Consider the following 26547-nt stretch of genomic DNA (forward strand, 5'->3'; position numbering starts at 1 on the left):
TTTTTTTGGGGGGTCCGGTCATGGGGCCTGAACTCTGGGCCTGGGCGCTGTCCCTCAGCTCTTCAGCTCAAGGCTAGTGCTCTACCACTTGAGCCACAGCGCCACTTCCGGCTTTTTTTTTTCTTTTTGCTTATATGGTGCTGAGGAATCGAACCCAGGGCCTTGAGCATGCAAGGCAAGCGCTCTACCACTGAGCCACCTTCCCAGCCCCATGCATACATTTCTTATCAAGCATTGCAGCCTCCTCCTTTGTTTACCCTTCACATCCCTTCCCAGCCTTCTCCCCCCCCCCCACTCCCCCACTCAATCCTCCCCCTGCCCCCACCCATCGTTGTAAAGCTCGTTTTCGACATGACAATTTGTACTTCTCATTGTTGCAACAGGTCCACCTGTATCCTTAAACGACTTGTTTTTCCCCATCTCCACAAATTATACTGACATCAAATATAGTGAAAGCAGGGGTTATACTGTGGGGGAGGGACATACAAAGCAACAAAGAGATAATCTTATAAATGCGTTAGAAACAAATGCATGGAAGAAAAAAAACATTAGAATACATATCTAAGGGTTCATTTTCCTAACATCACATTATCTGACCTTTTCCGCTTGACTCATACATATACTAGATATTGCAAATAAGGGAAACCATGGGACCTATGTTTCTTTGGGCCTGGCTTACTTCACTTAATATAATTTTTTCCAAGTTTTTCCATTTCCTAACAAATGGGGCAATGTCATTCTTTCTGATGGAGACATAGAATTCCATTGTGTATATATACCACATTTTCTTGATCCATTATCTACTGAGGGGCATCTGGGTTGGTTCCATATCTTAGCTATGGTAAATAATGCTGCAATAAACATAGTTGTGCTGGTAGCTTTAGTGTGGTCTTGATTGTAAACATTTGGGTAAATGCCCAAAAGTGGGATTGCTGGGTCATAGGGGAGCTCTATGTGAAGTCTTTTCAGGAACCTCCATACTATATCAGTAATTCTTCTGCCTAATGTGAAAAGTAAAACTTAAAGCTGGAGTTTGGTGGCGTGGATGAAAACTATAAGTCGATCACAAGGCCTCAAGAGAATCAGAGTATAACAAATCCTTTGATAAAATTATGGCGAAAATTGTAAGGACTTCAGATAATTTCCTTTACTGGTGATCAATAAGGCTGAAAAGAATAAAACAGATGTTTTAGAAATTAAGGTACGAAGTTTTGATTTGTCTCAAAAAAAAACCATCTCAAGAGTCACTACGAGTTTTATATAGAGACTTTGTATGATCAGATTTGTGTTCATAAAAACAGATCTGACTGAACCAGAGGCCAATGACACACCTGTGATCCTAGCTACTCGAGAGGGTGAGACCTAGAAAATCATAATTCAAAGCCAGCATGGACAGAAAAGTCCAGGAGACTTTATCTTTAATCAGCCAGCAAAGTGCCAGACTGGAGGCATGGCTTAAAAGGTAGAGCACTAGTTGTGAGCCAGAAAGCTGAGTGAGAGTACAGGCCTCTGAGTTCAAGCCCTTGTGCTCATACATACATACATACATATATATATATATACACACACACACAAGGTGAATCTGACTACAGAAAGGAGACTTCATTGGAGGGGCATGATAGAAGTAAAGAGAATAGTTAATGGGATATTGGGATAATGTGACTAAATATCCTAATGAAATCTTGTTCTTTCTAAAAGAAATTCATTTACCAAAATCTGCTCTATCACTTTCGTTTGTGTTGAGTAAGAATAATGCATAGAGCAAGATTAGTATCTCCTCTTTTAAATAACACTTGCCAGTCTGGGGATCCTAGACAAGTATATGTGCTTATTGAAAATGTAAAGAAAGAGCTATTTTCAGTATATTTTTTTAAAAATCCAACAGGACTCATACATGTGTATGAAAGTAAGTTTAAAATCATGTTTCTTTCATTTGGGCTGAAATTATATTAAGTCAGCATAAGCACACTAGTCACTCGGTGCCAATTGTAAGCAAGAGCTTGACTTTGGTATCTCTGAAGGACAAAACCATGAGAAAATAGGCGTTTTGCTTAACTGATAGAGTATGAAAGAAAAAGAAATAGGAACCAGTGGGAGAAAAATAAATACATATCTCTGTAGTTAAAGATTACACACCCATGGCATGTTATCTATTATATGATGTAGCTGGCCCCAAGTGAATTAGATGGTCAGCCAAGCGTAAAGCAGAAGAAGGAGCTAAATGAAAAGAAAAATTAAATGGCATAAAAATAATTTGGTTCTTTTAGATAAAAGTTTTATTTTATTTGTAAGTAATTACATTGCTATGAGAGAGAAGGCATTGGCTTTCAAAAACAGCCCAGCGGTCCTCAGAGTTGAGAAAATTCCAATTCACTGTTCAATTTTCTTAGGCACACAGGCCTCATGGGCTTTGAATGTCATTTAACATACATTGAAATTCAGCTCAGCATTGAGTAGTAAGGAATTTTGTAATTCGATTAAAATCATTACAGTTCATACTTACAGTGAGAGACAGTAAGATCTCAGTTTAATAAGTTTTATGGGCCTAAACTCATATAAACCTAACAAAAGTTCAAAACACTTATGGAACATAGACATCCTGTGTTCAAGATTTATCTCAGGCCACTTAGAAATATAAATACAGGACTGATTGTACTGTGTCCCACTAAACAATCTTTCTCCATATTTGAAAAACAACTTATTTCCTCTTATATTTGCAATATATACTTTGTATTTCCTGGTTATCTGAGATTATATGTGTATATCATATACATTATGTATATATATCCACTATCTTTCTACCTTTCTGTCTGTCTACCTATCTTTTTACCTATGTACATTGTTATCTCCAAGATGGGTAATTAGAAATTTTGCATGTATATATAATATATAGATATAATATATACACAAAATTTATATATAAATACATATTTATATATTTTGTGCATATTTATATATGTTGTCTCTATATAGATATCTCTATTCTATATCTCTCTATATAGATATCTATATAAAGATATCAATATCTATATCGATTAAGATATCGATATAGATATCTATATAGATATCAATATAGAGATATATAGATATAGATACTTATGTACCAAAAGAGAGACGGGGGAAGATACAAGTCCATAAAATTTCCATCCAGTTCTTCAGCTTACATTCAAGATCACTATTCTGGGCTTTGCCACACACTGGGCAAGAGTCATTCTTAGAGATATCATGATTGTTTCAGAGTTTCACTCATCAGTGTTTCAGAAAACCATTTGGAATATTGCTAGAGTATGTTATTTATGACCTATTTTTATTAACAATACCCTTTAAAAATTAAGCATCTCTCAGCGAGATACAAAATCCTTAAGTTTGTTTAAACACATCTGCTTTATACAATGCTTGTTTGGAAAATGAATAGCTGGTGTTTCATCTATGTGTAACTTTCACCTGCTGTACAGCAGATTTTTGTTCTATAATATGGCAAAGTGTTATCACGAAGCCAGCAGCTTAGGGTATTTTTTGTTCCCCTTATGACTTTTAGACATGGATTTAAATCCTGCTTTGTACTATGCCTGAGATTTACCTTCCACTCCCATTTTACATTGTGTAGGATAAAAGGCACCATTATCCAAAAGAACTTTATTACATTTGTTTTTGAATACATGATCACATACACACACACACACACATACACATATTCATACATACCACTCATACCATACCTGGTACATTTAACTCATTATAACTTTTCTTGTTTCTTGCTATCTCTAGTCTATAAAGTTTATGTGCTAAATGTTATTATCTATTAAGCACATTTTTTGAGGGAAAATAATTAACCGCTTGAATCAGGATATTTGTTTAAATGAAAGAATTGGGGGTTACAAGGAGAATGAAACCTGACCCATCAAGGGGAAGAGGAGGTTTCTCAGAGCTATTTCTATTAAATATCAGTCTCAAATGGATAGGATGGTGTTTATTGCGGCAGTTTGCCTGAGTGGTCACAGTTATTTTATATAAAATCCATTAAAAGATATTTTTTCTTTTTTTTAAAATCTGAGACAACATGTCTGTCCAGTCTTTAAAGTATATTTTGGACAGCTCTTCTTCATATGCTATGGGGGAGTAATATCTTTGTTACAGCAGCACACTAATTCCCTGAGACTCAGAACATTAGGGATTTTGAGGGTCCTACTAACATTGTCTTCTCACAGGAAATTGGCAGTCTGCAAGCAAACCCCAAGGAAGAAAAAAAGTTACCATAAAATCTATGCATTTTAATTATGCATAAGATCAACTAGTAATGATAAATTTATTTATTAATTTTTAATCCATTTTATTAAATACTTATGTGTATTAAAATCGTTTCTCAGAGGCTATCAGAACAGAAAGGACCAACAAAGCATAGGAAAGAGACCACACCCCAGATGGGCCACATACCCCTATGTTTCAACCAATTCAAACCATCTTCCCATACATAACTCATATTTCTATCTTCCCTTTCTGGTAGAGCTCTTCCACCTGCCATGATTAGTTTCACAATCCGGCCTCTAGCCATAAAGGCTCAACTTGGATGCTACCTTCTCTATAAAGAATTCTGTTCCTCATTATTTCTAGGGAATCAGGGCTGAACATCACAGAGTAAACTTTACTGTTGACCTCCATATTTGCTGCAGGGTAGTTAATTCTATTAGGTAAACAAATCACTAAAGATTGATCTACAGGTGATGGACAGCTGGCTTTTGGTGAGTGATTTTCTGCAAGTATTCTCTGCCTATTTTTCCAGGTGAAAAAGTACCAGAGTCGGGCATCACTGGCTCACACCTATAATCCTAGCTACTCAGGAGGCTGAGATCTGAGGGTTGCAGTTCAAAGCCAGCCCAGGCAGGAAAGTTCATGAGACTTTAATCTCCAAGTAACTACCAGAAAACCGAAAGTAGCACTGGCTCAAGTGATAGAGAGCTTGCCTTGAGCTGAGGGATAGCACCCAGGCCCAGAGTTAAAGCCTCATGACTGACAGACCCCCCCAAAAATAAAAAGTACCAGAGTGCTTCTAACATATATTCCTTTAAGTAAAGTTCTAGGGATTAGATGACATGTACACATGACACTACAAGTCAATTTGTTTTCCTTGACTGTTTAATAGTTTATGAATTATAGACTTCATATATAATATTGCAAGCTTATTAAGGATTTATAATCAGGCAGAAAACAAACTTGAAGTTTTTCCCTGAGTCATTAGCATCATTTTTCCCTGAAGTTCTACCCTGAGTCAGTTTGCAGAAATCCTAAGTAATCCCCAGAGTCAGGCTCTTGCTTTTCTCTTGAATGTGAACAGAATCTGTGACTTGCCTCTGGCTGACAGAACATAAAATAAAAACAAAAACATAACATTCATATTCTGTATTAAAGGCAAAGGAGTCCAGTAAGTTCCTCATCAGTTTGTATTGGTTAAAAAAAATGGGGGGGAGGGGCGGGTGGCTGGGAAGGTGGCTCAGTGGTAGAGTGCTTGCCTTGCATGCATAAGGCCCTGGATTCCATTCCTCAGCACCACATAAACAGAAAAAGCCGGGAGTGGTGCTGTGGCTCAAGTGATAGAACACTAGCCTTGAGCTGAAGAACTGAGAGACAGCGCCCAGGCCCAGAGTTCAAACCCCACAACCGACCAAAAAAAAAAAAAGAGAATGGGCCTGGCCCAATCAGGTGAGACCTTTAAAGGAACCATGAAAGGTTTTTGGTTTTTTTTTTAAGGTTAGATAATTATCTTAAAACCATGAGAGTTTTTTTTAAGGTTAGATAATTATCTTAAGGAATCAAGTTTTTATGGAGCTTTTAGCTAGAAGGAATTCAATTGTACCAACAACTACATATGAAATTCCAGCTAATGCCTTGATTGCAAGCTCCTGGGATTTTCAGAGAAGGGAAATCCATAAACCTCTGACCCATGGAAAACATGATTATTATTTCAGTAATAATGCATGCTACTTAAAGCTGCTAAAATTGAGATGATCTGTTATACAGATCAGCAAAAAAAAAAAAACACCTGGAAACAACAAAGTCCACTCTTTTTTTCAATCCTATCATTTTATTTTCTTCATCTATTTCACTCCCTTAGGTCTTTTGTCTTCAGAGCAATAGATTATTATTATTTCTATGGTATTTAGAAAAATTCTTAATTCCTTGAAAAGAGACCCCCAGTATCATTCAAATGTCTATAGCATACTATCTTGTATTAGTGGGTATTTCTTTTCAAAGAAATGACATTCTTTTCCATGGATAAGTGCACCTTTAGAAACTCAAGGACAGGAGAGAAATTATATATGTCACTTTCAAGAAAAAATATCCAAAAATGGCTTTGCTGAAGCATCTAGAAATATCTAAACTAAGGAATGGAGAAGGTGAAGGAGGTACGCTGTATTTCAAGATTCCATTAAGGGTAAGAAGATTTGAAAATAATGATGACTGAAGTATAAGAAAAGTATGAGAAATATAGCCAGAAAAAAGCCTATGAGAGCTTAAATTTTATAAAGAATAATGGAGTTATAATATTATATCTCAAGGTAGCTGCAAAAGCAAACCAACTCAAATATGAGTGACAGGTTTGATTCTCATTCATGTAGAGTCTGTAACTCTGCCTGATCAGTCTTCCTATTGTAGTTTGGATTTCCAACAGTAGGGACTTAAAGAGAGAAGGATTGAATGTAGTTCATGTAAGAAGTGAATCTAGGAAAGAAAAGTTGAATATATAGAGAAAAGGAAGAAAAGTAAGTGATAAATGGGGACACTATGACTTCAAGGTCAACTGAAGAGTTGAGTCTCTGAGAATGACTGGGAAGCCACCTACAATATGTCCCAAAATTGTCCCAATGGAGAATGTAGTGTATTTGTTGCTCCCTTGTAATTGCTCAGTTTTCTTGATCATGGCACTCTACCACTTGAGCCATGCCTCCACTACAAACATTTTGCTAGTTAAGTAGAGAGAGAGTCCTGAAACATTTCTGTTCAGGCTAGTTTGTATTATGATCCTCTGGATCTGATCATTATGAGTAGATAGAATTACAGATGTGAGTCCCCTACACTGGGCATATTGGTAATTATTGATCAAGGCTAGTTCTACTCTTTGGGCGTGATTGTCTTGACTCTTAGTTTCATCCTCTAGATTCTTGTCTTTTACTTTATATTATCTATCTCATTCTATTTACAATGGCTCATGATTACAACTGAGTAGTCTTTTTAATAAAAAACCACAGCTTTATTTGGTGGGTCAAATGTCTCTTTTTATTGTATACTATTGTACACTAATATAATCCCCTTCTATCCTAATTTAATACTTGCAAATTTTTGCAGAACTTTCACTAGATAAAAGCAACACGCATCCACATATCTTTCTGACATGGGCCACCATCTCAGATTAGAAGTCAGAGAGTATCAGACAATGCACTTAGGCATCGTCTAAGCCCTACTAGATATTCACGAACCTCTCAGAAATCTTCCTTTGGACACAAACAACTGGAAGGTCTTATAGCCACACTAGTAAAGCATCCTTGGATTTGATGTGTTCCTGGAGAGTCTGCCCGTCTCGAGAGAATGAAGAGGAGAAAATAAAATTTTGAAACCTATGTCTGTGATATCTTTCTATTCCCCTGAATTATACTTGGAAAATAATTGTTTTGATTTTCAGCTTGTATCTCCCTACAATTGTATCTTGTGTGGATAGCTATTAAAAAAAAAAACAGACAGCCCTTTCAGCATTCTACCAAATCCACATTATATATTCCACTTTCTGCATTGCTTGAAGATGATGATGTTGCCAAACTTTCCCTCACTAACTTAACAAGTGTCCCTTTTACATGGCCTAAAACAACTTCTGAAATTATATTGAAATGTTCTCTAATTGAACATTTCACCCACAATGTTAGCACCATTCACAAGATAGGTAAAATTTAGCTTTTAATCTCTTTCCATTTAACAACACATCATGTCTTTTAAGTAGGTTATCCTGTTAGTCTTGAATTTACTCTTTGGTCTAAATACTACCAGTCCTTTCAATATGTAATACCTCAACTGGAAAATCAATGGTCCAAGACACCTTCATAAGTATCTCTCTGAGGATAATAGTAAGCATGTTGACAAGTATATCATATACCATCAATTTAATCCTGTGAGTTATTATGGAAACAAATATTATTAAAATATTACAATTCAATGCTTAATATGTATAATTTTATATAACATAAAATATCTTCTCCATAAAATATTTAATAGAAAAATGGACTACAAATGTGCATGCCAGAATTTGGAATATATTTATATATGGGTACATACTATATTTATTAAACATATAATATTTATATATCCATATGTATATTTCTATATGTTTAAATACAACATTTATAATCATATGCATATTTATATTAAAACATATATACACACTTCAATATTAAAAATGTAGATTTTGAGATTATAACTTTGCCCAAATTTATATATATTAATGTAAGCTGAAACCAGAATATAAGCTTCTGCCAGTGTTCAACTAATTTTTTCTGTTATTCCATGGCCAGTATGTAATTTGTAACTCCAAAAATCCACGTTGAGAATTATAATATTTTATAGTTAAGTAAAGATTCCTCACAAAACTATAGGCTATTCAAATTCAATGAACCATTTAGAGCTGTTAAAAAACACTTAAGAGTGTCCAAACACTTTGAAATGCAGACTTGGCACTTCAGATGTCAGGATATCTCTGATGCATTGAAGCTAGAAAGACTCCACAAAGATTCATTTGAATAATTTTGTTACCAGAAAAGTGAAATATTCTAGTATATAGAATTCCCTACTTTTCTAATGAGTTCAATATATTTTTTGGTTTCAAATAGTCTTATTTTAGACTGTTGGTTATTGCTTATTTTTTGCTAATTGCTCCCAATGAACAGCTATATATTATTAAAGGAGTCCAGTAATTTCCTAGGGACTTGATTATTTAAAAAGTAATATTTTACAAAAGGACAGAACAATTGAATCTACCAATAAACATCTTATGTTAAAGAACTGTGTTTACTGGGCAATAGTTCAGATGCAGTGGTGAAATCAATGCCTTTAGTTATCATGATGATGAAAATGACAGATATTGGCATCTAAATATTGAAGCTTGTTTTTATCTGATTTAGTTCCAAGTTAGGAAGTCGTAGGTTCTTTCCATGAACACAAGGACTTCATAAGAGCAGTGACAAGTATGTAAGTCTATATTTTGATGCAATATTTTCAGGCACTCTGGCTTAGTTGGTCTACAACAAGATCTGTAAGATCTGTAAACACTTTATGTGCCTGAGGTTATATAACACATGCACAAGACTTAGAAAAACACTGGCCAATAATTTCTTCCCAAATTTTCTGTATTTTTTAGGTTCCCGGTAGATGTAACTTCTGCTTTCCCCAAGGCACATTTCTTTTAAATACTTACACATTCAATCAAGAAAACTGGAATATAGATTCTGCCACAGCTCTCTGAGAAGGCTAAGGTGTCATTGCTTAGCCACAGTGACAGAAAACTAAGATTTATGTACAAGTTAACTAGAATGCTATTGTTTGCCCAAGATCCAACCAGTTAGAGAGGTCAGCCACTCATCTTCATTAATTCAACCTACTTTCCCAAGTCATTCACATTCATAGGCAAGGCTCCCTGAATCTCCCCCATTATGTCTATGTTTGATTTCTCCTACTGCCCCAAACAACAGAATTAAAACAGGAGAAATTGATGAAAAGGCTATGATAATGTGAATCAAAGAGTTGATAACTTAGTAGAAATATTTGATATAATAGGGCAGCAGAGACTAAACAGTGTAATGAAGAATGTTTGCCAGCCAGGCACTGGTGGCTTACCGAAGCGACTTACTATGCCTTGCTTGTATTTAATGGATGAAGAAAGCAGCTTTGACGGTGACATTAAAGATTAATAGTAGAAATACCCTTTGAAGTAGGTAGATCAAAGGTGATGACGTTGAAAAGCAATCTAAGTAAGATATGAAGTGAACATTGCCAACGGCAAACAAAAGTAAGGGATATGGGAACACCTCTATGAATATTAGGTTTTAGGTATATAGGGAAACTTCCTATGGCATCCGTTAAAAAATAATGATGCTTCCATTGAAAATAGCTCTCCTACTTCTTTTCTCTCTTGAGCATTCATTTGCTTCTTCATGTATAGACAGACAAAACATGACTCTCTTTTCTACTAGCGAGTCATTCTTCAAAAGAAAGCTGAAGTTTGAATGAAGCAAGACCTCCTGAGAATACTGAGTTTTCATGCTCTAGTTTTATAACATTTCTGACTTATATGACCTTGAATGTGTTACTTTAAACTATTCCAGGCTTAGCTTCCTCATTGTAATATACATAAATCACAAAAGATATCATCTGCATTGATATTTTTAATCATTCAGTGTGGTTAGAAAATACATTTTAAATGAACTTCACTTATTCTTTTTATTTAAAAAAAAAGTAAGAGAAAAGGAAAGAAGCGTAATAAGTCAGGTGCCAGTGGTTCTCATCTATAATCCTACCTACACAGGAGGTTGTAGTAGTACACTAGCCTTAAGCAAAAGAGCTCAGAGGAAGTACCCAGGCCCTGAGTTAAAGCCCCACAACCAAAAAAAAAAAAAAAAAAAGCATATTGCTGTGGGGTCAAGGTAACAGCACCTGGCAAAAGTTGAAGAGAGGACAAGTAAATTTCACATGCTTAAGAACTGATATTATATCTGAATCTCTTCCTCTGTGCTATGTGAGGATAATCTCCTGATTTCACTTTAGACACAAGGTTCTGCCTTGTTCTGAGCTGAACAGACAAGGGTTGTACCAGTCTCTGCTGTGATAACCACAGCACTCAATAAAGTTTCTACATCTTAGCAACACTTTTCCTTTTTCTTCTGCTAGATAGAAACCTCCATAAGTACTTTTCTACCCTGCTCTATTGGCCCCCTTGTGTACCTTCTTCCCACCAGAAACAGATTCTTGTCCTCTTAAGGAGGCTTAGGCTTTTCATGAGTTCTAACATAAGCAAACTTCATACTGTCTTCTTGGGCATTTCTGTGATGCATTTCCGGTTTTGATCAAGTAGCATAAGGAGTCTGTGGGTCACTTAAAGCAAAGCTCCCTCAAACTCCCCTTTGTGTCTATGTTTGGCTTCTCCTACTGCCCCAAACAGAACTAAATCAAAACAGGAGAAACAGATGAAAGGGCCATGCTAATAAGAATAAAAGAACTGATAACATAGTAAGAATATTTGTTATAACAGGGCAGCAGAGACAAAACTGTAAATTAAGAATGTTTGCTAGCCAGGCTCAATCTTGTAATCCTAGCTCCTTAGGAGGCTGAGATCTGAGGATGGAAGTTCAAATCCAGCCTTGACAGAAAAGTCTCTGAGTGTCTGCTCTAACCTGAGGCAAAATCAAATGCAAATGACCTTAAACCCAACTAAAAATGCAAATGAGTGCTCAGTAGTTGTGACTGTCATGGACAAAGGACGTGCACTGGGACTGCCCATAAAGATCCATAGCTTTGTTTTCTGAACCATCTCCGTATTTGTAATAAATAACTCAAAGAAAATGAACTTGGTATTATTACTATAGTGGTAATAATTGTCACTTGTGTTTATAAATCATATAACTAGGTCTTGGAATTGAGACTGAATGAGAAAGTAAAGATATGTAAGAAGTAGAGGTGGAAATTATGTTCATCCCTAGTTCACTTATCTTTCAGGTGATGATATCTTTAATATTTAGAAAGGAATGAAAACCAGACAGGTGCTAGTGGCTCATGACTATAATCCTAGCTACTCAGGAGGCTGAAATCTGAGCATCACAGTTTCAAAACCAGTCTGGGCAGGAAAGTCTTTGAGACACATCTCCAACTAACCACCAGAAAAACGGAAGTGGTGCTGTGGCTCATATGATACAGCCCTCGACTTGAGCTGAAGAGCTCAGGGACAGTGCCCAGACCCAGAGTACAAACCTCACGACCAATACACGCATACACAAAAAAGAAAACCATACAAATGAGAACCAGTACAATAATGGGACTTGAACTCAGGGCCTGGGCACTCTCTTAGCTTTTTCACTCCAGGGTAGCACTCTACCACTTGACCCATAGCTCCACTCCTGGCTTTTTGCTAGTTAATTAGAGATAAATGTCGCACAAACTTTCCTTCCTGGGCTGGCTTCAAACTATGATCCTCAGATCTCTGCCTCCTGAGGAACTAGGATTACAGGTGTGAGCCGCTGTTGTCCAGCAGCAACAGTTCTTGGATAGCAAGGGAAGTAGCCATGATCTCTTGATTTTGGCTAAGACTCAGGGCAGACAAGGATATGTATTAGGTTCACAGTGAAGAGGAGGGAGTGTAATGGACTGGAGGCTGTTTACATCAGAAAGCTCGGAGTCAGCTAAATAGCAGTGGAGCATCCTCTGTGACTGATTTCGGAAACATGTCAGCCTTGCTCTAGTTGGTCCTAAAATTGGCAATAACAGCAAAATATGAAGAGCCGGTGCTAAATCCTAACTATTCTGGGTGAATTGCTACAGAAGTTGTGGTTTGATTTTTTGGACTGACTGTGCAGAAGAGATGAGGATCCAAATTCTGATATGTGGTCTGGCCATTTTTGCCTGCATATTCATTCTAAGAGGCTAACATGCTCTTTTTTTGTGTGAGAGGGGACTGACCTTGGAAAGAGTTGAAAAGATGCCTCTGTTGCAGCTTTTGGAGATAGCAGAGGTATTTCTAGCCAGTAAGAAAAAAGGAGTCAGACCTGAAATGGAGAAGAAGCAAGAAGGCTGTTTCCACTGCTGTCAAGAATGTGGGAGAGGTTGCCTTGAGTGGACAAGCACTTAGAGAAATTGTCTTCCTCAGTCCTGCCTAGATACAAAATAAGATGGATGCTCTCCCCTATCCTGCCTAATCAACTGTCCACATTTATCTGCACAAGGAGCTGAGATCCCCAAAGGGTCTGAATCTTTATGTCTACCTCTTAAACCAATTACAGAACTCCGACTTTTAACCTAGGAAGTGCTAGTGATGTGATTTCCTTCTCTCAGACATATGAAGAGCAAAACAATCATCTCAGGGCAAGAGGACATTGCAAACACAATTATATTACATAAGAGCTGTATAATTAACAGTTGAATGTCTTGCCATGTTTTATCAAGCAAATTTCTTTTTTAAATGTTCGGGCTCACCTCTATCTCATTTCATTTTACTTATATCTATGCTGGTCTTTATTTTTCAACTTGTTAGCAACAAGATTCAGTAAACCTTCACAGTGAACACTGTTTCCAAGACATCTTTGGTCACAGCTTTGCCTTTCTTGAACTAAAACATATCTCTATCGTACTCTCTGGCTTCTTTCAAGTCTCTTTCCTCAATAATCTGCTGACAAATGATTTTTAGTTACTACTACAATAATCACTATAATTTCACTTGATTTTTAAGTCATATTTTATGGATGTATTATAATGTCTAATTTAATGAGTTTGTAGTTTTGAGGGTTATTATTATGTTAATATATGATTTTCAGTAAATATGAACCTCATTTTTGTTAATATTCTTAAATTTCTATCACCATGCATTACCTTAATTTTTCAATCATAAGGCCAAATACTTAGCATATTTTTAGAATATGTTAGTAAAGTGTTACTTAGAAAAAATAATTGTTTTAGTTGACATTAGCTATAAAGAAGGAGATCTCATTGTTACAATTCCACACATCTTTACCATATATTCTAATTAATCTTACCCCCTCTATCACTCTCCTTTTTTCCCTTCATGAAAAAATTTGATCCTGAAGAAACTTAGGAAATATACCTAATTGTATCCTATATTTTTAAGCATGCAGTATACTAAAGTTCTGAAAGCCTGATTTGTGTTACTATAGTGTATTATATATGAAATTAATAATTAAGCTTCTAGTTTGGTTTATTCTGATGCAGTATAGAGAATTAGATGCAAAAAACAACAACAACCCTGCACCATCAATAATGTTCTGGTGTCATAAATAGAGTGATAGAATTCCAATATGTTACTAAATAATGGACTTTGGATTTAATGCTTCCATTAATTCCTCTCTTCCTTTCCCTATCACATTTTGCAGAGTGATGATAAGGCATATCATTTATAGTAATTTCTTTCCACTTAATCACACCATGTGAAATATGTGAGACAAGTCGTTAGCCATGTACACATCACAGTGATTAATGGTAATATCTTAATAGAGCCCACTGTGGCCATTCAAACTAATTTACAGCCTTCACAACTCATCAGGTTGTCCAGATTTCTAAATACTGCACACAGAGAAAAATATTTATCGAGCTTAATAGAATAAGTCAATAATTACTTTCCTGTGGAAATATGAAGTCCAACTCACAAAATAAAGATTAAATCTTGGTTTCAAAAATCTTACCTACAAGTCATCCCCTCTTCCATGAATACATCTTGGTCTATATCAGAAATTGGAGGATGACATCTGCCAAGGAGTTTCAAATGATTCTCAGGGAGCTGATGTACAGCGTTCTTACAACGCCTTGATTGCTTCCAGCAGTTCATCCTGCCAATTTGAACCAATTTATGTTAACCACTAATATTTATTGACCATTGTAATTTACCTTGGCATGTTTTAGCATCTGTTGCACTTTGAACATAAAGTAACTCAATAACTCCTGAAAGCATCCTAGAGAAACAAGTGTCCCTAAAGGTAAATAATAGTCAATGTATAGAGGTTTCTAATACTAAGTGAAGGTACTATGGTGCTCTGTGTTAGCTTAAGTGAGCTCAATACTGGGGCTTTGACACATCCAGATACAAATACTTGTCATGATCAATTCTGGATGATATACAATAGAACCACTTGGCACAGAGTAGCACTGAGCTGGTCTCAGATGAAGACCTGGCACTTAGACATGGTAACAGATTTGGTCAAACACAATCTCTATATACATTTTAATCAGAGTCTTTGGATCTCCTGAGCCACAAATTGAAGTGTTCAGATATCTGAGATCTATAAGATTAAAAATGCTTTAGCATCAACTTATCTGACCTTTTCTGCTTGACTCAGACATACACTGGTTATTGCAAATAAGGGAAACCATGGGACCTATGTTTCTTGAGCCTGGCTTACTTCACTTAATATAATTTTTCCAAGCCTTTCCGTTTCCTAACAAATGGGGCAATGTCATTCTTTCTGATGGAGGCATAGAATTCCATTGTGTATATATACCACATTTTCTTGATCCATTCATTTACTGAGGGGCATCTGGGTTGGTTCCATATCTTAGCTATGGTAAATAAGGCTGCAATAAATATAGATGTGCTAGTAGCTTTAGCTACTAGTGGTCTTGTTTGTGAGCATTTGGGTAAATGCCCAAAAGTGGGATTGCTGGGTTATAGGGGAACTCTATGTGGAGTCTTTTGAGGAACCTCCATACTGCTTTCCAAAGTGGTTGAACAAGTTTACACTCATACCAACAATGTAGTAAGGTTCCCTTCTGTCCACATCCCCTCCAGCATCTGTTGTTATTAGAGTCCTTGATTATAGCCATTCTAACTGGGGTGAGGTAGTATCTCAATGTTGTTTTGATTTGCATTTCTTTCATGGCTAGAGAGGTTGTGCATTTTTTCATGTGTCTATTGTCCATCCTTCTTTCCTCTTCAGAGAAGTTTCTCTTTACATCTTTAGCCCACTTATTTATTGGGAAGATGTTTCTTTGAGGATTTGTTGTTGGGAGATTTAATTTTTTTAGTTCCAGGTATATTTTAGATATGAGACCCTTGTCTGTTGTATGGCTAGTGAAGAAATGAACCCCAAGATAAGTATTCAAATGTTTTTTTTCTTTCATGTAATGGTTTCTAACATATTTATAAGATGATTTCTTTGTTGCTTTGTATGTCCCTCCCCCACAGTATAATCCCTGATTTCACTGTATTTGATGTTGGTATAATTTGTGGAGGGGAAGGGAAAAACAAATTGTTTAAATAGGGATACAGGTGAACCCATTGCAACAATGAGATGTACAAATGGTTATGTCAAAAAATGAACTTTACAACTTTGGTGGGAGTGAGGAGGATCGGGGAAGGGGGGAAAGGGGGGCTGGGGAAGGGAGGGGAAGGGGAAACAAAGGAGGAGGCAACAATGTTTGATAAGAAATGTACTCATTATCTTGCCCATGTAATTGTAACCTCTCTGTACGGTATTATCACAATAAAAAAATTTTTTTAATGCTTTAGCAAAAATAGTCATAGAAGTCATATGCTTTCTACTTATGTAACTAAGTATATATACGTATATATTAATATATACATATATTCTTATTTACTTATATACTTTTTTTTTTTTGGTCCGGTTGTGGGGCCTGAACTCTGGGCCTGGGCGCTGTCCCTCAGCTCTTCAGCTCAAGGCTAGCGCTCTACCACTTGAGCCACAGCGCCACTTCCGGCTTTTTTCTTTTTGCTTATGTGGTGCTGAGGAATCGAACCCAGGGCCTCATGCATGCAAGGCAAGCACTCTACCACTGAGCCACCTTCACAGCCATGGAAAGAATTGTATATGTTGTGTACAGGAGTTATGTGTACGACATTCAAGATTATTATTGTACCTTGTTAACCTCAAAATGGGTTTGGATCATCCCAAGCCACATTCTGCTTTCCAGAGGTGAAAGTTAAAGAATTTAGACAGTGTAATAAATTGAAGACTTACAAAATTTCAGTTTACCACATAAACTTGTGGGCAGGATGGAGGACTTGCAGACAGTTCATACAGCAGGTGGATAATGCAGAATTTTACAGTGATGATGTTTGTAAGCAGACAGCTGTTGCATTCTATGCATTTATTACTATTGTGACTTGGAGCAAAATATTAGGTGCAACAGATTATACACACATGCACAGACATACATATCTCTTTATATCTCTGCAATACAAAAATACCAGATAAGGTGGATAATTTCCACAATAATTCCCAAGATTGTACATTGTAGTATACAGAAGAAGAAACTTGGATTCCAGGGCCAAATACAGACTGATGGACGTAAAGCCAAAAGCAAAGAATGATTAGAAATTCAAGGCTCGCCAGAGTTTACCCTATGGGATGCCATTCGTTGAAGAAAGGAAATCTGACTTTAGTAGCTTTATGACTGCTCTTTAAGAGTTCTTACCACAGTTGTTTTTCTCTGATCCTCCTACTTGACAGTGACAAATAACTAAGTCATCCCATGTAACCTTTTTCTCTTGCATGTCACCTTCCTCGTGAGCAGAGTAAGAAACAGGATGTCCCTCGGGAAGATCAAGGACCAACCACCAAGAATTTGGATTTTTGGCCACAGCTGATAACATTGATGGTCACCATCATTGATGAAGATAAAACTGCCTATACACCTGTCTTGAATCAGTAAGTATACTCTTTTTGAAAAGTCTTTGGAAAATCGTTCTAGTTTATTTAACCAAAGTTAAAAAAAAATTATGGAACGTGAAGCTGTGGCTCAAAGTGGTAGAGCACTAGCTTTGAGCTCAAGGTCAGCATGCAGGCCGTAAGTTCAAGCCCCACAATTGACCAATAATAATATTAACAATACATGTTAACAATACATGTTCTAATCACAGACTATAATTGCAAGGATAAACTTTTTACCAAATTAAGCCACAGATAGCATTATTTTTCTGCTTATATCAGTAAATATCAGTTCACAGCACTGAGGATTTTCAGTTGGAACCACATAGAATACAATTATTTGAACATGGAGACAAATGTTTGCCAAGATCTCATCTTCTATTTAATATGAAAAGTTTCATCTTTCTTCTTTTTCCTTTTACAGTTCTCCCATTGTTTCAAAAATAAAAAGTATACTCTTCCAAACAAACAAAACAAGTCAAAATGCCAGTATTAAATATATTCCATTCTATATTATTAAAAAGCCACAATGGGCCTCAGTTTTCTGCATGTAGATAGCCTTTTGCCAGCACAATTTGTTGAAGAAGCTGTCTTTCTTCCAACCTGTGTTTTTGGCTCCCTTATCATATGTTAGGTGGCTATATATTTGTGGGCTTATTTCTGGGTCTTCTATTCCATTAGTCCTCAGACCTATTCTTGTGCCAGTACCAAGCTGTTTTTATTACTATGGCTTTGTAATAGAGCTTGAAGTTTGGTACTGATATTCCTCCAGGAATGTTCTTCCTGTTTACAATTGCTTTTGCTATTCTGGATCTTTTATTATTCCAGATGAATTTTTTTAATTAATGTCTCTATTTCTTTGAAGAAAGTTGTTGGGATTTTGATGGATATTGCATTGAATTTGTATATTTCTCTGGGCAGAATTACCATGACCATTTTTATGATGTTAATTCTTCTCGACTATGAACATGGAATGTTTTGCCTTCCTTAGGTCTGCTTCAATTTCTTTTTTCAGAGTTTTAAATTTTTCACAGTAGAGGTCCTTTATATCTTTGGTTAACTTCATTCCTAAGTATTTTATTTTTTGAAGCTATTTTACAAATGGAGTTACTGTCTGATTTCAGCATCACTCTTCTCATGGTTGATATACAGGAAAGCCACTGACTTTTGTGGGTTGATTTTATAACCTGCTACTTTGCCAGTGTTTCAAATCAACTTGAGCAGCTTGGGTGAGGAATCTATAGGGTTCTTTAAGTACAAGATCATGTCATCCACAAAGAGGGATAACTTTACTAATTCTTTCCCTATTTTGGTCACCTTTATAGATTTGGCCCAAAAAAATATCCATGTTTTGAATATTGGATATATTAAAGTTAATGTATGGGGGGTGTGCCAGTACTAGGGTTTGAACAAGGCCCTTGAGGGCCTTATACTCTTGCCTGGCTTTTTTTCACTCAGGGCTCATTTTACCATTTGGACTACACCTTCACTTCTGGCTTTTTGCTCATTAATTAAAGATAAGAGTTTCACAGACGTTTCTGCCCAAACTACAGCCATCAAATCTTAGCCTCTTGTGTAGCTAAGATTACAGGTGTGAGCCACCAGTGCTCAGTTACAAAGTTAATGTGCTATTTAAAAGGGCAAGTCCACTTTTGCAAGTTACCACCTGTAATTTATGCAATTTATGTAATTTATGTTATTTTAAATAAGGTAAAAGGACTAGATTCATGACTGCTCTAGAAGAGTCTTTAAAACTACCATTTTCTCCAAAATGGCATTAGCTATGAGACCTTGGGCAGATTAGCTACTTTCCTTAGGTCTCTGTTTTCTCCTATATAAAATACAGATGTATTCCTAGGTGATTTTCTTTTTTTTTTTTTGTTTTTTGGATCAGTTGTGGGGCTTGAACTCTGGGCCTGGGCATTGTCCCTGAGTTCTTGGGCTCAAGGCAAATGCTCTACCACTTGAGCCACAGCATCACTTCCTCCTAGGTGATTTTCTAAACGCAACTCTACTTTAATGTTGCACATACTGGAAATAAAGGCAAAGTACCAGGTTGGCAAACCAGATACTCATACGTATAGTTAATCAACTGTGTTTCTCAACATACTGAGGAGCAATGATCTTCAGGCCAACATTGCTAATATATCTGAAACTAGGTTATGATAACTTGCACCACAATGATTCCCAAATGCTAAGTGGAGGATGTTGCAGTTAGGTAAAAACCAATAGACAAAAAGTCTGAAATGTGTTATAACAAAAATGTTAAACAGTATGTAGCCACTGGCACCCTTAGGAGAAAAGGATGAAAGAAATTTATCTTAGAATTCACTGCTTTGAAAAATTGCTTTTTAAGCCATTGAGAATCGCAAAAATGATCATTTTTCTCTGTGAGTGAGCTATAGGGCATGACAAAATACAGTCACATTTAATAATTATATAGGATCTAAGTGCATTTCTGATCTCATATGTATATCCTCAATTTTCATTTAATTTCCTCTTCCCATCAAATGAATCTCCTTATACTTCTCTGAACCACTTTAATAATTTTCAATATGAGGAATACATAGTCATCAAAGATAAAGCAAAAAGCACTCTTAAATATGGAAAATAGCATTCATGATGAAATGCAGAACTACTAACAGGATTTTTTTTAATTTGAGGACAGAAAAATTGAACATGTTTTGAACTCTAGCTATAAGAATCAAGTTTCAGTTGCTGCTGTGGCATGCCGTGACACATAACCATTGCTTATTCATTTGTAATAATGAGCCTACTTTTCTTTCAAGACTTACTTTGCATATCAAAATGATGCCTCACACTTAATGGATTCTAATTTTCTATGTTACGAGTAATGAATTGGAAGGATCAAATTTGACAGTGGTGGATTGTGTTTTCCTTATTTCACTAAGAGATTTGCAAGATAATAAATAGGTTTATTAAACTGTTGTGTCTCATAGGACTTGAAGTTTAAAACATTTATGCTTTGTATTAATTGTTGCAAATTAAAAATAGAAAACAGCCTCATAATGGTAGCATAGATCAGTTGTTTCATTAAACCTTGTGTTTCTAAATTATAGATTAAGGCTTTGACTGAATTGAAAATGAAGAAGTGGACTTTATTTTTATCATCTATCTATCTGTCTGTCTGTCTATCATTTATTTATTGCTAGGGTCTCTATATGTTGCCCAGGCAGACTTCAAACTCTTGACAGTATTGGGGTTTGAACTTAAGGCCTTGAGCTTGCTCGGCTGGCTCTCAACCATTTGACCCATGCTTCCAGCCCTTAATCTCTAACTCTGATCCCTTTGCTTCAGCCTATCCAATGTTAGAATAATAGCTGAGTGCCCCCACACACTTCAGAGATAGGCTTTACATTCAATGATTCCAGATTAGAAAAAGTGTCAAATTATAGTAGGAATGATTAAAATATACGTATATTTAAACTTAAATATATTTAAATGTAAATGTATGTATAATTTAAGTATTTATTTAAATACCTATATACTTAAATATATTTATATACACACATACAATGTATATATAAATGGAAAATGAACAACTACTGTGTCATATTTATGAAGATTTGTGTTGACTTTTAAGCATATGTAGTAATTTCTAGGAGGTGAGGTTGTAGAAACAGTTCTGGAAAGTTAAAACCTCTTTCAGTCCTGTGTCTATCACAGTTTGGAATTTATTTCTAATTAGCACATGAATTGTTAGTGTATCTGTTGGGATTTCTGAAGTGTGAGATCAGTGCACTCTTCTGAGCACATAAAAATTTTCCTTTGTGATCAAGTTTATTGCTGTTAACATCTTTTGTTTTTGTTTTGTCTGGAGACTGGAAAACCAGCAAATACCAACATAAACTTCCATTCACCTCTGGGTTATTTTTTCATTAGAAATCCATAGAATCTGAATAATAAATCCTGTTTGTAGTTGGAATTGCAGAATCACCAACAGCACCCATCAACTGAGTGCTCGCTATGTGCTAATGACAGTGTAACACATTTATGTGTAAAATATCATTGAATCTTCACCACAGCCCTAGAAAAACTCCCAAGTTACACAATTATCATCATCCCCATTTGACAGAAGGGGTAATTGAGTTTTAAAAACACAACTAATTGTTCTACTGAGTCAATTAGTTCAGTAGCAGAGGGGAAATCCAATCTCCATCTTTTGAATTGCACAGAGGTTTAGTCCCAGGATGATACTTCTGGGGATTATGCAGAGGAAATCGGTGTCAAATTGTGGGAAGGAAGCCCAACTAGCAAATGAGTAGATGATACATACTTTGTAGCTGGCCCCTCTACAAAATGCCAAAAAAATTCAAGTGAGGAGTATGTTGAAAGAAGACAGCCCTGCTTTTAAGTCATGTCTTGATACTTAGCAGTGTAGATGAAGCATATAAATTCTGGTGACTAAGTGGCACCATGTATTTTACAAATCTATGATAGCAATGTGGACACAGTGCAAAACCCACGAGAATGTGAGTGCAATGACTTCATTGGTTCTTAAAAACTAGAAGCTTAGGATGTAACAATACTTACTCAGTACTTAAAGAAACCAACCAACTCATGGGGAAAATGGGGTGGCTCATCTCACAAGCACTGATTTATTTTCTCCATTGATCTGTTGTATTTTACCCATATTAGTGAGTTCTTTTTCTCACAAAGGAATAAAGAATTATTTGGGGAACTATTACACAAATATCATAGATAATAGCCTGATTTCTAAAATTACTTGAGCCATGAGGACAGGAAACGGACATGATTGTATAATCATAATGAATGGGGGATTATTTTTTGATAGTAAAGAAACCGTAGATGAAAAAGTACAGAGAAAGGAAAATAGGTTTCCAAAGAACTTCTTTTGAGTTGGAGGACTTAACAAGGGTCCTACAACAAAAGATAAGAGAAAAGCAGAGAAATTAATTCAGAGTATGTGACACAGGAGCATTCATAAGGAAATAAAGAGGTGATTAAACCTGGATGGCTTTGTGCCAGATTTGATGAAGAGTCAACAGCCCTGGAGAAGTGTAGGAGAGCGACTGAAAGGTGGGTGAGCTTGGAAAAACAGTAGTCTGCCCTCTCATATTCCCCTTGGTGTCCCTGTCTCCCAGAGAAATGGATGCTGCATCTCTTGGACTCCTAACTCTCACGTGAGGATCTTACAGCCTGCATCAAAGGAAAATCTGAAAGTCTCTCTTTTAGTGTCATTATTCAAAATTCCATCCATTTAAATAGTTATCTCTCCTTCTCTATACCTGCTCTCTTTCTCTTTCTCCTTCCTTTCCCCACCCCCATGCTAGAACTCAGAGCCTCACATTCTTGCTTGGCTTTTTCTATTCAGGGCTGGCAATCTATGGCAATCTACCACTGGAGTCATGTCATATCTTCTAGCTTTTTGCTGATTAAGTAGCGATAAAAGGGGTTTGGAATTTTCTGCCTGTATTGGCTTTGAACTTTTCCTCAGATCTCAGCCTCTGAGTAGCTAGGGTGATAGGCCATGAACCACCTGTAGTTGGATGGAATTAGATTTTAGAGGGAAGTAGTACCTAGGCTGTGTTTTAAAGGGGAAAAGTAGCTGTGATTACACTGAAACTGAAGAAGAAAGCAAAGAAAAGGGGGAAAATGGTCCAATATATGGAACATTAGACATATCAAGAAATCATAAGTCATCTGGGTGGCTGGATGGATAAGCTAAGTGTTGTGGAATGAGAATGGACAATTTTAGAGTTAGATGGTCAGCAGCTTGGATCAGGATAGGATATGTAGGCTGAAGAGCTGAATCTTTCATAAGCTAATTAATATGTCAGAAGCAATTGGTAGTTTTAAGGTAGTTATAAAAAGTAAATACAAGCAATGTGTTGAGAGAAGAAGATATGGAAGAAAAGCTAAAATCCAGCAGGGCAGTATAATTCTTAAGGCAAGTGAGAATAAAAATCTGGATAGGAGCCAGGCTCTGGTGGCTCACACCTATAGTCCAAGCTACTCAAAAGGCTGAGATCTAAGGATCACAGTTCAAAGCCAGCCAGGGCAGGAAAAGTGACTCTGTGGCTCTAGTAGTAGAGCACTAGCCTTGAGCTGAAGAGCTGAGAGACAGCACCTATGCCCAGAGTTCAAGACCCACGACTGACCCAAAAATAAAAAATTTGGATAGGGATGTGACAGTGGGAAGAGACGGGCAAATCCCTGAGGTATGCCAAATGAAGAATCTATCAGTAAAAAGAAAGAGATGCTGTGGATTATGGTAATGTTTAATATTAAAATACAGCAACCATCTAGCTTTACAATATTACAATTTTGAGTAAAACCTATGCATACATGTGCCTGTTTGACTCTAATTCCTTCTATTCCTCACCAAGATATAACAATGTCCATTGCTAAAGGCTAGCACTTTACCACTTGAGCCACAGCACCAACTGGTTTTGTTAATTTTATCCTTGCAAAGTTCTTTATGTTTTTATGGCCTATGGATATCTCTCTTAGAAAAGCATATTAGATGTGGGCAAATGGCCCTCCCCTTGAGACAGCTTTGAAGGCAAAGATTGAGAGTCAAATTCTAAAGGCCAAATACCACATGTTATTGCTTATTTGTGGAAACTAGAGCTAAAATGATGATTGATGATGCTGATGGTGGTGAAGCAATAGGAGGAGGGAGCAGAAAAAGAGGAGAAAGGAAGAGAGGCAAAGGGGACAAGAATGTAAAAATGTAAAGATACTGAGTGGCAAAGTACAATGAATCAGGATATAGGTGTTGTAGTTACACTTGTAATCATATCTAGTCCAGAGCTTGGGGTCTAGGATCACAGTTTGAAGCCAACCCAGGCTGGAAAGTCCATGAGATTCTTTTTTTATTATTATTATTTTCCATGAGATTCTTATGTTCAATTATCTACCAAAAATTCTGGAAGTGGAGCTGTGGCTCAAGTGTTAGAGCACTAGCCCTGAGCACAAAAGTTTAGGCACAGCCCTCAGGCCCTGAGTTCAAGACCTAGAACAGGCACACGCACACACACAAAATAAGGTAAATGACCCATTGCAACAATGATATGTACAAGACACTATGTTGAAAACGAACTTTACAACTTGCAGGGGGTGGGGGGAAGGAGGGAGAAGTTGGGGAGGTGGGGAGGAAAGAGATGACAGGGGAAAAACATAGGAGGAGGTAACAATGCTCAATAGGAAATGTACTCATTACCTTACTGTTACCCCTGTGTTCACTATTTTTACAACAAAAAAGTATTTAAAAATTAAAAAATAAGGTGTATGAAGAAAGCCTCAGGAAACTATTTGAAAAGGAAAAGAGGAGGAAGGGAGGAAGTAGAAAGGAGCAGTGAACTTATTAAATGCATGTATGGAATTATCACAATGTAATGCCCTCAAGTCATTAATATATGCAAATTCAAAGCAAAAATGAAAATAAATTGTTTGCCTAATCAGATTTTCATCGGTGAAATAAAAACTGAATGCTGCAAATGAATTCAACTATGTTTACTTTTAATTTTTGATTATAATAGTTCTGAGTGTAAACTATTGATAAACATGGCTTAAATATTGAAGTTTTAAAATGTTGGTTGAAATTATTAAGCCACTGGCAGTAAGAGATTGATGAAGGCCACTTTTCTTTTTGTAGAAGTTAAACTAGAATATTGTTAGCATGTGTTATTGTCTTTTTTTATTGATTTCATATTGAGGTCATATTTACCTTAGGTAGTACTTGATCTCCCATAATGCACATAAGATGTATGAATTTTGTGTTTGTGCATGTGAGGTGTGATTTCTTTGTTTTGTGGTATACTATTTTGGTTCATCTGACCTGATGTTGAGATATAAGAAGATAGAGTATTGGTAAAACTAAAGCTCATCATCAGAAGACAGCCATGAGTAGCTCTGGCCACCATTACAATGGTACATCAGTACAATTAATTTACTTTGCCATCACCCAATGTTGTTTTCAGGATCAATGCTCTTATGTGTAGCATTCTTCTTTCTTTATGAAAATTCATAAACAGAAAGTTTATAAATAAAAGAATGCAAGCATTATATAATAACTATTATGGAGTGTGTGTGCAGTGTGTGTAAAGTGGAGAGAACAAAAGATTTTTCTCAGCCATATTCCTCTTTTTGATGCACTAATAATTTATGTTTGGTTTTAGGTTTCCTCAAGAACTAAACATGGGAAAAATAAGTGCTGAAATTATGTGGACTCTTTTTGCTCTAGATATGAAATATGCTTTAGAAGGTAAGTAGACATGTCCTTTCTTGTTAGAATATAATGCTTTGCTTCACTTGTGATTTTATATTGTTGATCTTCAATGTAAGGAATGGACACATTAAAACATGGATTAGAGCAATTAGCTTTGTCCTAACATGTATTTCCAAATGGTAGAAGATAAGCTCTTCAAGTACTTAGAAGTCCTAAAGAAGTACATATGTGTTTCATTTAAGAGGCCTTGGTCACAGGTGTATTAATACACATACACACACACATACACAAATATGTACATCTTGGCCAGGTGTATTTCACTTGTATACTGATGAAGGAAATCTTTATGGAAATTCACTTTACCAAAGTAGAATATGATGGAGAGGAAGGTTAAGATATGGCCAAAGATTACATCAAGGATCTTCCAGCAGAAACTCCACTCTCAGAAAGTTCATATACATTTTTCTAATTTGGGGAGGGGAAGGGAAATAACAAAACGCTGAAACAAGGATACAGGATGACCCATTGTAACAATGAGATGTACAGGACACTGTGTAGAAAATGAACTTTACAACTTGGGGAGTAGGGGGAAGTTGGGGAGGTAGGGACAGAAGGGATGGTAAGGGAAAAAAAAAAGGAGGAGGTAACAATGCTCGATAGGAAATGTACTTGTTACCTTACTGATGTAACTGTAACTCCTCTGCACACTATTTTTACAATAAAAAAATAAAGAAAGTCCAACTCTGACAGGGAAAAGCAAGAACAAAAATAAACAGTTCTGTAAATACTCTTTAATCATCCTCTGCTGTGTTTCAAGGAAGAGATATAACTGTAAACCAGGCTCCTCTGCTTGAACTCACAGCCTAATTAAAAAAAAATTCTTTGTACTTTTTTAGCAACTATGTGTTGAGCCCT

General features: G+C 36.3%; 1 protein-coding gene across 1 annotated transcript in view; it reads left to right on the forward strand.

Annotated features, from left to right (window-relative positions):
- Positions 1-26547, forward strand: part of Unc13c (unc-13 homolog C) — a 279587-nt gene that overhangs the window by 148763 nt on the left and 104277 nt on the right. The window contains 2 exon segments of the mRNA XM_042687992.1: positions 17284-17417; positions 25583-25668. Of these exon segments, the coding sequence (XP_042543926.1) occupies positions 17284-17417; positions 25583-25668 (220 nt within the window).

This window comes from Dipodomys spectabilis, unplaced genomic scaffold (genome assembly GCF_019054845.1).
Source record: "Dipodomys spectabilis isolate Male_0828 unplaced genomic scaffold, ASM1905484v1 ptg000108l, whole genome shotgun sequence".
Lineage (NCBI taxonomy): Eukaryota > Metazoa > Chordata > Mammalia > Rodentia > Heteromyidae > Dipodomys > Dipodomys spectabilis.